General features: G+C 43.2%; 1 protein-coding gene and 1 long non-coding RNA gene across 2 annotated transcripts in view; one reads left to right on the forward strand and one right to left on the reverse strand.

The window, feature by feature from the left end:
- Positions 1-12,170, reverse strand: part of LOC138292664 (uncharacterized) — a 360,464-nt gene that overhangs the window by 224,124 nt on the left and 124,170 nt on the right. The window lies entirely within an intron of this gene.
- Positions 1-12,170, forward strand: part of GGA1 (golgi associated, gamma adaptin ear containing, ARF binding protein 1) — an 85,224-nt gene that overhangs the window by 47,074 nt on the left and 25,980 nt on the right. The window contains exon 14 of the mRNA XM_069231375.1: positions 8,288-8,553. Within this exon, the coding sequence (XP_069087476.1) occupies positions 8,288-8,553 (266 nt within the window). The remainder of the gene's footprint in view (positions 1-8,287; positions 8,554-12,170) is intronic.

Below are 12,170 nucleotides of genomic sequence, written 5' to 3' on the forward strand. Positions count from 1 at the left end.
TGAATTTTAATTGGACCTACCAACTTCTTTAACAATTGGGCCTTCAGGCCAACCTCACCAAGTCAAAGCCATCACCTGTCCAGAGGTTGCACTACTTAGGTGCCACCATCAACACCATTCAAGCAAAAGTGTTTCCTTCAGAGGAGCGACGTTTATCGATCCTTCGGAAATGTCAAACTATTGAGAGAGCGCCTCATTCAACTGCAAGAATAGTCTTATCTCTCCTAAGGTCGATGGGGTCTTGCATCTACCTCACTCCCAATGCTTGCCTCCACATGAGGCCCTTGCATGAGTGCCTGGAAAACCAATGGAATCAGCTAATGGGCAAATGGGAAGACAGGATTATTCTCTCTCCACATGCAATACAATCCCTCAAGTGGTGAAGTTCTCCGGACAATCTTCTGAAAGTGATGCCATTCCACCAACAGGTTCCCACACAGACGATAGTCACGGACGCATTGTTACTCGGATGGGGTGCCCATATGGATCATCTACAGATTCAAGGCTCTTGGTCTCGAAAGGAGAGATTGTATCACATCAATCTCCTAGAGCTACGTGCAGTCCATCTTGCACTCAAAGCCTTTTTTCCTGCAGTCACCACAAATACTCTGCTTCTTCAAACAGACAATACGGCCATCATGTACTACTTGTACAAGCGGGGGGCACCAGATCCAGGACTCTATCTCTGGAGGCTCAAACAATCTGGAACTGGCTTCTGGCCAGGTACTTAACAGTAACAGCGACTCACCTCCCTGGCATAGAGAATGTTCAGGCAGATGATCTCAGCAGAGCGATAGTTGAAAACCACGAATGGGTTCTGCACGACGTCATCGTACACTACATCTTCTCCATGTGGGTCACCCCTTCTATAGATCTATTTGCAACAGCAGAAAACAAAAAATGCCTAGACTTTGCCTCTAGGTATTACCATCCAAGGACATTGGGGAATGCCCTATGGATAGATTTGTCAGGAAAATGTCTTTACTCTTTCCCGCCACTTCCCCTGATCTCAGCAGTCCTGATCAAACTGTCCCACTCCAAAACCAGGATGATACTCATCGCTCCGAAATGGCCAAGGCAGTGGAGATTTCTGGACCTTCTTCACCGGTCACTCCGTCCACATCTCAGATTGCCATGCAGGCCAGACCTCACGATGACATCCCAACCTCTCGTTGAATTTGGCAGCATGGCTCCTGAGCTAGTGCAGTATGGTCACCTTAACCTTCCGCAAGACTGCATGGACGTTCTAAGAGAGACAAAGTGACCTTCTACCAGATCAGCATATGCCTTAAAATGGAAAAGATTCTGCATGTGGTGTCTGGACAAGCGCACAGATCTAACAACATGCGGAGAAGATGTTATTCTTCCATATCTATTGCAGCTAGCAAACGTTGGCTTACAACTCTCATCCATCGAAGTACACCTGGCAGCTCTGACTGCATACAGGAAAAGTCCTTCACAAACCTCTTTCTTTAAAATTCCAGTCATTAAAGACTTCCTAGAGTGGTTAAAGAAGATTTTTCCTTCTACTAGGCGTCCTTCTCCTCCATGGAAGCTTAATATAGTTCTTTCACGTCTGATGCAACATCCTTTTGAGCCCATACACAAGGCATCTCTCCAACATCTCACTTGAAAAACTGCCTTCCTTGTAGCAATTACTTCAGCTCGCAGGGTTAGTGAGATCCAGGCCCTTTGTGCTCAGGAACCATACACAGTTTTCCATTCCTCCAAGGTTGTAATGAGAACACATCCAAAATTTCTACCTAAAGTTATCTCTGACTTTCATTTCAACCAGACTATCTCTTTTCCAACTTTCTTTCAAAACTCGTCTACTCCTGCAGAGAGAACACTTAACTCTAGATATGAAGAGGGTTTTAAAATGTTATCTAGACAAAACTAAATCCTTTCGCAAGTCACAACAGCTGTTCATTCTCTATGGCCCAGTTTGAACACGCCTGGCCACCTCCAAGCAGCCTTTGTCCAGATGGATTGTTGAATGTATTTTTTTTCGTTACCAGCTAGCCAATAGGTCCCTTGATAGCAGACCTAAAGCACATTCCACTTGGGGCAAGGCAGCCACAGCAGCATTAATGAGAAACATTCCTTTAGCAGATATTTCCAAAGCGGCCACATGAAGGTCTGTCCACACCTTCACTAACCCCTACTGTCTTGATTCTGATGCTAGGACAGGTGCTCAAGTAGGGCAGGCTTCTCTTAGAAATCTCTTTGTATGAATAAATATCACTCTGTTGTTCTGTCTACTCCACTGCTCTCAGGGGATGGGCTTGCTAATCTATTCAGTGCTTATGACTATACATGGAAATCCCCTACGAGAGAAGGAATAGTTTCTTACCTGTAACTCCAGTTCTCTCGTGGGGGTATTTCCATGATAGTCATAAGCGACCCTCCCTCCTCTGCAGTGGAAGAGACATAATAATATTAATAATTTTGAATGATAATTCACAGACTCCGTCTTTTCAGCTAGTAAAGCCTACAAAAATAACTGAGGTATCTGCCTCTTGCTAAGCATGATGGGATATGGGAGGATCATTTGATTCTGTATAATGGCAGCCTATGGGCTAGACTGCCCTGCATTCCTTCATCCTATAACATTTTAAAAAGGTTGTGAAAGATTTTTTGTGCGAAATCTTTAAAATATTCTTGCATTTAAATGCATATCTACTTTACAGTATAATTTTTTCAACCAAGTAGGATGAAGAATTTTGGCCTTTGTAGCCTCTCCTTTAGGCTGCATATTGACATTCTTAAGTGACTTTGCAGGCCTTCCTGAAGAAAAGCAAACATCAACACTTAAGAAGACAATTTTAGAACAGTGCTCCGGGGTCCCCGCAGGCAGGCGGAACTATTCAGCGCTTATGACTATCATGGAAATACCCCCATGAGAGAACTGGAGTTACAGGTAAGAAACTATTCTTTCTCCTGGTTCATTGCTCCCTCTTATTTTATATTTCTCCTTGTTCACTGCAACTTGTGCCTTTATACTTCTCCTGGGTCACTTCATTTTGTTTCTTCCTACCTGCTCATCCAGAATGGCTCATCTGTTCCACCTCATATCGGTTCCAGGTCACTGACACTCGACTGTAGTGGAAAGCTCAGCCAGCTGTTCCGTAAATGCCGTTGACCGAAAATCATTTAACTACTTTTCACGTAGTCCTATCACCTGCAAATTTCTCCTCCAGCAACCAGAATAACGACCAGCAATAGGGTATATTTCCCAAAATCCAATGCCAATCTACCCCCAGGTTTGTCTTACAACTTCAATAGTTCCAGAGTCTGCACCAGTAGTTTGCAAACCATGTTGCTTAATGAACTTGGTCTGCATTCTTTGACACATCTCTAGCTCAGCACTTGGTCTTGTTTCTTTCTAAGTATACTTCATGTGTCTATAACAGACGTGCCTGAAGCACGCCTGCTCTGCTGATGCTTGGCTACTAGTGGCACATGATTCCTGTTGTTACAAAGTAATCGTGTTTCAGAATAGAGCAAGTTACTGTGTACCAGCCTTCTGCAGGAGCAACAGCTGATAACTCCACCTGGACACTTCCCAGTACCATGCAATCAGCAAAAGTAAATACACCTTTGTATAAATTCAAATAACGACTGACAATGTGGGTCAGTTGAAGATCACACTGACACCTCAGTGTACGTTGCCCAACCAATCTTTTTGTAGACTGCCACTTAAGTCGATTGCTGTAAGATTTTTGGCCCGATTGCTGATCCTTGGCGGTGGACACAGCCGTATAAACTTTAAATCCACACCATCTCTCCAACAGGAGCAGTTAATATCTAACTGACTCCTTTACGTTCTGACATGTATTGCCCTTCTCCCAAAGGTTTGCAGCTGGGCAAATTACTGCTTGTTTGTCCACTTTGTATGGGTAGCAAGTATGAATGCATTATGCGTGTGTGACTTATCCCTTCCATGTTGCCATTTAAACAGTATCATACAGGTGAAAAGAAAAGATACTGTACATGAATCTCCACTCTGTAACCACCATTGTCCTCATTCCTGCATCCTGAATGCCATCTTCACATTCCTCATGTGTGACAAACGCTGTATTTATAAGTCATACCTATCTTTTCTTGCGAGTCACAATCAAGGTCTTTTGGGTGGCGGTGAGAAATGTTTCCTGCCAGAGATGACAACACACCTGATACCCATGTGTATCTGCTTAGAAACCACGAGGAACGGTATCCAAAATGAATGAGTCAGACAACTAGAAATTTGCACTGTGAGCTTCCGTTCTAGCACTATGGGTTTTAATGTTTGTTGCCACAGTGGATTTTAAAATCAGTGAATTATGTGGTAAGGCTGCTGTTTTAGTGCTTTATCATATGCCATATGATTTTACTTTATGAATGGAAACCATCTAGAGTTGGACAATAGTTGTTAGCACGGGTGGCCTGTCCAAGTATTTCCTGGGTAGATGGTGTCATCCATACTGTGTAGAGGGGAAAACACTGAAGCTGTAGCAGCTACAGATTGATTATAAGGGCAAGCCTAGGAAGGGCACTGATTTCAGGTTCATCAACTTAGTTTTAAGTAGGGATAGGCCTGGACTGGCTTTCCTAGGTACGGGGTGTTTTCCCGGTGGGCTGGCAGGGTCTGGACCACTTTTGTTGTTGGAGTGGTCCCTGCTGTGTGTTTTGACTTCAGCACTTTGGGGCTTTATAAACAATGTAAAACACATGGTTTTAAAGCATGCCATTACACCACAGTCACGACAAACCCATTTGTTTTTCATTTGGGTGGTTTGTGTTTCCTACAGGGTCACCACGAGAAGAATTGTCATTCAAGGGTACGGTTGAAAACGGATGTGAGGGATCTGCTATTGCTTGACTCAGAGTTCAGAATATACCTGATTAAGACACTTCAGAATCCAAAACAGCTTATTTCTCTATAATGTAGCCATGCCAACCTGTTTCAGTTTAGCATCTTAAATTATACCATTGCATTGAATGACAGTTGTTAGAAAAGCTTCTAGACATGCACTTGGAAGTGTTCACGCCCACTGCCCTGACGACAGTGCTGTTAGATAACTAAGAGTTAAGTTAGTTGTCTTTTGCCCCTTTAATGTGGCCGAGGGTGTCACTATTGATTAGCATTACAGTCTTTTGTTTTTGTGCAGCGCACATCCTGAACTGTTGTATTTAAAGTGTTCCTGTGATGATGAAGAAAAAGGAGGCATTGTGAAAAAAAGTAATTACCTAGGATCACACAGTGTTTTCAAGTAGAACCCAGGATTGGTGCAAGGTTTTCTGCTTTCACCTTGTGCAATTCAGCCACTAAATGATTATCTCTTACTCACCCATGTGAGATCTAAGCTTAATGCTTTGTGTTTAATTCTTTAAGGCGCCAAATTAGTGTGCTGTGTTAAACACATCCGAGCTATGCATGTTTCACAAAGATTGGGAGAGATAGTGTTTGGGGAAGGTGACATTTTTCAATGCAGAGGCTGAATTAAAAACCAGAGCACCCAACCTTATTCAGAACCTTGAGGCCATTTGAGGCAAAAATTCTTTATTTATTTTCTTAAATTCTTGAATTAATTCATCCATCCACTCCTCACCCATACAACTATTCATTAATTGAGGGATGCAGCCACGTTTGCAATCTCCATACAACCACGCCTACATTAGTGATTGAACAAGGTTCTGTAGTGGAAAATGTATGGTAAAACACACCTTATTTGCAACTTAAAAAAATTCTTAGGCGGAGATCCTCTCCAAACCCATCTTGCAGTGGTCAAGCTCACTCTCTTACTACATGCAGAATGAGTGGTGGTCTGACAAAATTTGTCAGGTCTGCTTGTGATTCCCAGCCCTCCCCTGAGTAAGGAAATAATTTTTTTGTACAACTGCGGATACAAAACACAGCCATAGTCTGCCATTTTGAGACTACTTTCAGTTGTCAGGGTTGCTTGCAAGAAGGATTGTTTTTTGCCACACAAAAGTTTGAAAAACTAACTGCCCTTTATGATTGCAGTGATTTTTGTGGGGGGGGGGGGGGATTTCCACCATGTGAGAACTGCTTCTGTCATGCTGCTCCCACTGTTCGCCATGTCACTTTCTCATGGTCTGCCATAGACCCACCCTATTTATTTTTCGCATCTCTTCCTACATGAGAGTGCCCAAAATGGTCATAGAATGTGGTTTGGCTGCAGTTGGTAATATCTGGATCATGGTCCAGTTCCTTTGCAGTTCTTGTGTTATCAAACACAATTAATCTGTACGTAAACTGTGGTTTAGCTACTAGTCTGTGGTTTGCCTGCCCTGGATCGAATCTGTATAGTGTGGGTGTTCAGGCCTCCAAAAAGAGCAATAATAGCCCTACAAGACCACACAAGCAATAGTAGTCAAACACTCATAGAGTCCTACTGCTCATGAACCCCGAACATTCATAACTCAATCCCAATCAACATGAGGAGCGCTCCAGAGTGTCACATACAAAATGAGCAGTTCATTATATCTAATGTTGACACAGTTGGTCAAGATGGGTGCTTCTGTCTTCCGTCTATTAATACACAGGAGCCATAATGCTGAAGCCCCACTTTTTTTTATTTTCTCCAAGCATCAGTTTCCAGCCCAGCCAACGCATTTCATCCTTTCAAGAGGACTTCATCAGAGATAAAGATTTTCATCGGCCTGTCTCAATATTCTTTCTACCAATCGTATGTTGACCAGCATAAGCTTATTCCCCATGGAGACCTTTTAGGGGGAAAGATGCCGACATGTACTCCAGATCAATATATATATTTTTTTTTTTTATTAAAAAAGGGTTTAAGTGTCAACGAGGATGATTGGTTCTATAGAGTTTCCCTTACAGCAGATTTCACTGTTCTGTGAAATGGCCAGTAGCCTATTTATCCTACTAACATTAAAAAGGAGATAGAGGTTAAAATGAAGACTGATCTTGCTGAAGAGGTGGGAAGCCACGCTCGCAACCTAGGCTTCATCCTGGACTCCTCCCTCTCGATGACCAGACAAGTCAACGCCATCTCATCTTCATGCTTCAACACCCTGCGCATGCTTCGAAAGATCTTCCGGTGGATCCCCACCGAGACCAGGAAGACGGTCACCCAGGCCCTCGTCACCAGTCGGCTGGACTACGGGAACGCCCTCTACGCCGGCACCGCCGCCAAACTCCAGAAGAAACTCCAACGGATCCAGAACGCCTCAGCACGACTCATCCTGGACATCCCCGACACAGCCACATCTCCGAACACCTGAGAGACCTGCACTGGCTCCCCGTCAACAAAAGAATCACGTTCCGACTCCTCACCCACGCACACAAGGCCCTCCACGACCTGGGCCCCAAGTTCCTCAACAGCCGCCTGACCTTCCACAAGCCCACCCGCCAGCTCCGCTCCGCCAGCCTCGCTCTCGCCACCGTCCCCTGCATCCGCAGAGCCACCGCCGGAGGAAGATCCTTCTCCTACCTGGCAGCCAAGACATGGAACTCCCTCCCCATCCACCTCCGGACAACGCAAGACCATCTCGCCTTCAGGAAGCAACTCAAGACCTGGCTGTTCGAGCAGTAGCGTTCCCCCCCCCCCCCCCCCCCCCCCCCAGCGCCTTGAGACCCTCTGGGTGAGCAGTGCACTATACAAATGCCTTTGATTGATTGATTGATTGAAGATATATGTTCCAAAACATACTGCAACTTTACCTCCCAAAAGAAAGAAGTGTGGCGGAAAAATTCAATTTGCTAACTGTTAAGTCTGCTTCAGTTCTACACGCCATAAAGATAGCTGAAGACTAACTCGACTGGTAGAAGAAACCAAGCGTACACATGAAATATGCTCACATTCACATCTGTACCATCACCTGAGAAACCTGCTATTCGTCTAGTGCATGAGTTGATTCTCACAGAGCACACTTTAAAACCAAAGCCCACCTTGGTGAAGAAATTAGAATAAGAGCATTTATGAAGCCCCAGTTTACACCTCATTTCTCAGCAGTGAAATGGGACTTCTGCTAGAATGGCCCCACTACGCTGCATGACGCGTGAAGCAGAAGAGCTTTATATAATGACTAAAGAGTTTGAAATATTGTTTTTACTTAAATGTGTTTTGTGGATTAGAACAAGTTTGCCTGATTCTGTAACTATCTTTCAGTGAGTGTGTACAGTCCTAGATTTAACCTGCCTCAGTGCAAACCTTGAGAGCTGTAATTTTGCTGCACCTGGGGGTTACCTAAATGGCTATGAAAAATGCACATCAATATTTCAGTGATTTAACAGGTGACTTGTTCTTCCCTATTCCAGGGACAAACAGCAGCCAAGACCAACACTACGTGACCTCCAGAACAAAACAAACTCAGGCACACCACCTATCACCACAGGTGTGACCCCATTATTGCACAGCTCCTCCTCCCCTAGACGAACCTCCACAGTACCCAATTTGGGGTCAAGTGGGCTTTCAAACCAGCTGCCTGTGCCCAGAACAGAGTCACCAGGAATGGGCACACCTTCATTGCATGGCGAGATGTCTCTGGCAAATGTGACTGTGCCTCTTGAATCCATCAAACCAAGTGAGTAAGGGGCACAGGGAAATACTTGCACAGTTTAGCTCAATAACTTTTGAACATGGTTAGATCTACAAAGGAGTCAAGGAGGCAGGTGCCTGGCTCTGGTGAAACTTTCTTCGTACGCTCAATCTCAAAATAGAATACGTGACAGAACAACTAGGTCCTAAACAACTATAGCCTAAACCACTACTGCTAAACAACTAAAAAGTCTCTACAACTAAGTACTGAACAACTACTGTCTAACCAACAATCATGCCTGACTAACAATTGTCTGAACAACTAATTTTAATATATATTCTAATAAACCATAAAAAAACAAAAAGAAAAACTTACCTTAAAATTAGTTGTTCAGGCAATTGTTATTCAGGCACAATTGTTGTTTAGACAGTAGTTGTTCAGTACTTAATTGTAGAGACTTTTTAGTTGTTTAGCAGTAGTGGTTCAGGCAAGTAGTGGTTTAGACCTAATTGTTCAGGATGTTTCCCCTCAAATTATCTTTCCTTCCTGTCTCAACTTACGCAGTGCCTCTTGCTAAATTGTGGTGTGTGGCAGAAGCTAGCCCACTAGTCTTTACTGCCCTCGCTTTTCATAAATTAGTAAATCAAGAAATAGAAGCTTTGACTAAACAATATTGGTATAGTTTATGAAATCAGTCAGGCCGAGTCTATTATTCTCGAACATGGCCACTGCTGGGTATTGGGACCAGAACAAACAGGCTTTCAGAGTGCTTGCCACACCCTCGGTTTGTTTCTTCTGTTTGTTTGACTCGCTCAGCAACTTTTTATGGTTCATATTTTTTATTTGACTGGTTGTTGGCAAAAATATGAAAGAAAACATTCAAATATAAATGTATTTTACTCAAGAATTCTATACAATAGTAAACCTGTAAATAGCCACAAATGCATAATCCACCACACAAGAAATAAAATATTGAAGGATTAATTATATGATACAGTACCACATTAATTAAATACACAAGTCATTCTTAAATAAGTAATCTCTCTCAAACCAGCTCTTACATTCTAATCTCACTGCTAGCAGTAATATTTTGCTTGTTAATGTAGTAATTTGTACAATACAGTTTGTTATACATTTGCCTCTTGTCTATCAGTGTGCCTTCTTTGTCTTGTAAACTCTGCCACTGAGATAAGCACAGTCAAATAAACTAAGCATTTTAACTGTCACAAATGCTGTGGTTCGGCATTTGCAGCCATTAAAATGTTTTCCCTTATCTACTAATTCCTTTGTAAGAGTTGGAAATGTTTTTCTTACTCCTAAAATTGAATTATGAATGTATACCGATTTGGTACATGCTAGGGGTGCGTTGTGGGCGTCCCTTCCAAATAACAAATCAGTATGTGATACATCATTGTTTTGCGGACAAAATCTAGTCGCAAAACGTCGATGTTTTACTTACACCTCAAAAGAGGTGGTTATGCATAGGGGAGCGGGTCTCTGTGGGACATCTTCCCCTTTGTGAATAAAAAAATAGTTTGTTGAAAAGTAGGCAGTTGTCCAGTTCACCACTGCCAACTCTTGAACAAAAAAAAAGGAAACCTTTCCTTTTTTAAATGCATTCCTGTTTCCTTTAAGGATGATGGCATGCATAAAAATAATAATTTCCCTTTATTAAAAGGCATAACAGATTTGCTGTCCCCAGCAGACCTTCATCCTTGTGATGGCCACCAGTCACAGTGAATAGCAATTTGCGGCCTAATTTATTAATAGTCATGAAGATCCGATTGCAACCTAATACAATCTGGGTTTTAAGAACTAGCCTATTAGTACATAAGGTTGGTTCCTAAAAATCTTTACTGGCCCCAATTTGCAACAAGTACTTTGTAGCCAAATATTTGTACACCTGGCCCAAAATGTCCAGTTTAAGGGAATACCAAAAATAATGCAGATTTCATATTGGATAGTACTTCATTCTGATTAAGGCAATAATAGCCTACCTTTGGTCACATGTAGTTGATTGGGCAACATGGATTTAGGGTTATACCTTTTGCAATACGGGTTTAGTCCAATTTTTTCAATCACGTCTATTAATTGTGGAAAATTGCTGTTTATCGCTGGACATATTTTGCTGGGTAACGCTTTTGGACTGGAAAGGACTGCTAGCAGCAAAAGCTAAGCTCATGGGTAAAGTCTTTTTGGAGAAACGTTTTCTCCGAAGGAGTTCGAAGAAGAATCAATGTCCACCTTTTGCCCAGTAAGCGTCAGTCCATATCTTGTAGATTGTTGACTTTCCTTCAAGGACGGTCTGGTACTGTTGCAGTCTGAAGAAGAATCTTTGTCTTTAGATCGAGCCAGCAGTATTTTCTGACTTCCTCTTTAGAGGGTGAAAACGTTTAAGTTGGCATCCCTGCAGAGATTTTTTCAGTGATATTTCAGCATTCTGATCCTTGCCTATCTGGTAGGTATTGGATATAGACTCAGGAAATAATATTAGTCTGCAGATATATAGTTATTTTATTCACCTTCAGAAAATAATGGTATTCTTAGCATGTGTGCTGTAGATACACATGTTCTGCATACTCTTGCCATCTGGTGTTGGGCTTCGACAATTACAACCTGATTTTCTTTGAAGGAGCTTTTTGAGTCGGGAGGTCTTGGTGACTCCTCATCTGACTGTAGACTCCATTGTTAGATTGTGTTTCTCAGCCACTGGGTTCATTCGGAGCCAGGGTTCGTCGATTCCTGTTGCACGTCCTAAGTCATTGCCTTTCATCCTGTTGAAAGAAAATTCCTAGACGCTATTCTTCTTCTCATGGATCCAGATGCACTCCTCGAGACCAACATCGTCAAGCGAACAGGCCTCAAAGCCCTTCGGGTCACTGCGTGCTCCAGTCTCTGTTCAGGGAGCAAAGACATACTCGAGGTAATGGAACAGAACCATTTAAGAGATTCCCACAGTGTCATTCTAAATACTTCTGGGCCGTTCTCCATGCCATCTGCAATCTCTACCTCGCTGCGGAGCATGACAAGATCCGGTGCAACTCTTACTAGACATTCCACAACAAGAAAATGATGCGTCAGTGTCGAAACCCATGGTGGGCCCCCATCAGAATGCCAAAATCCCTTTTAGAAATGACTAATATCTTCAGTGAGACTGATCTTCTCACTGCCGAAGAAGAGGAATTGGCTGAGTTGTCTGACCTTTCAGCATGACAGTCCAGCCCTGAGATCATAAACTCTGACGTTTCACCAGAGGTGGAAGAACTTCTGGGGTAAGAAAAAGGGGCTTCTAAAGACGCTCTATCCACCCCGATAGGTTCCAGTCCTCGTCTGAAAACCATGGCTCATGTGAGTACTGTCAAACCCTAGGCCTCTTTAAGGATACAGAAATGGCCCCACATCAGAGCCAAGCACTGCCCATCTGGGGGATGGGCGTCAAGACCTGTGCCAAAGCCGCCACCACCTTCAGGTGCGAAACTGCCCTTGAGTGCTGGTTGACACTGAAGCTAGGACTCAAAGCTGAGGAAAGATCCTTTCAGGTACCTCGACCCTCTGCAAACCTCAAATCTGAGGATAACAGTCAGCACCAAACATTTGAAGCTGGCTCCTCCATCGAGGCCGAAAGCGTAGAAACATATGCCATTAGTGTCAAAACCAGTTGA

Source organism: Pleurodeles waltl, chromosome 4_2 (assembly GCF_031143425.1).
Source record: "Pleurodeles waltl isolate 20211129_DDA chromosome 4_2, aPleWal1.hap1.20221129, whole genome shotgun sequence".
In the NCBI taxonomy this organism is placed as follows: Eukaryota; Metazoa; Chordata; class Amphibia; order Caudata; family Salamandridae; genus Pleurodeles; species Pleurodeles waltl.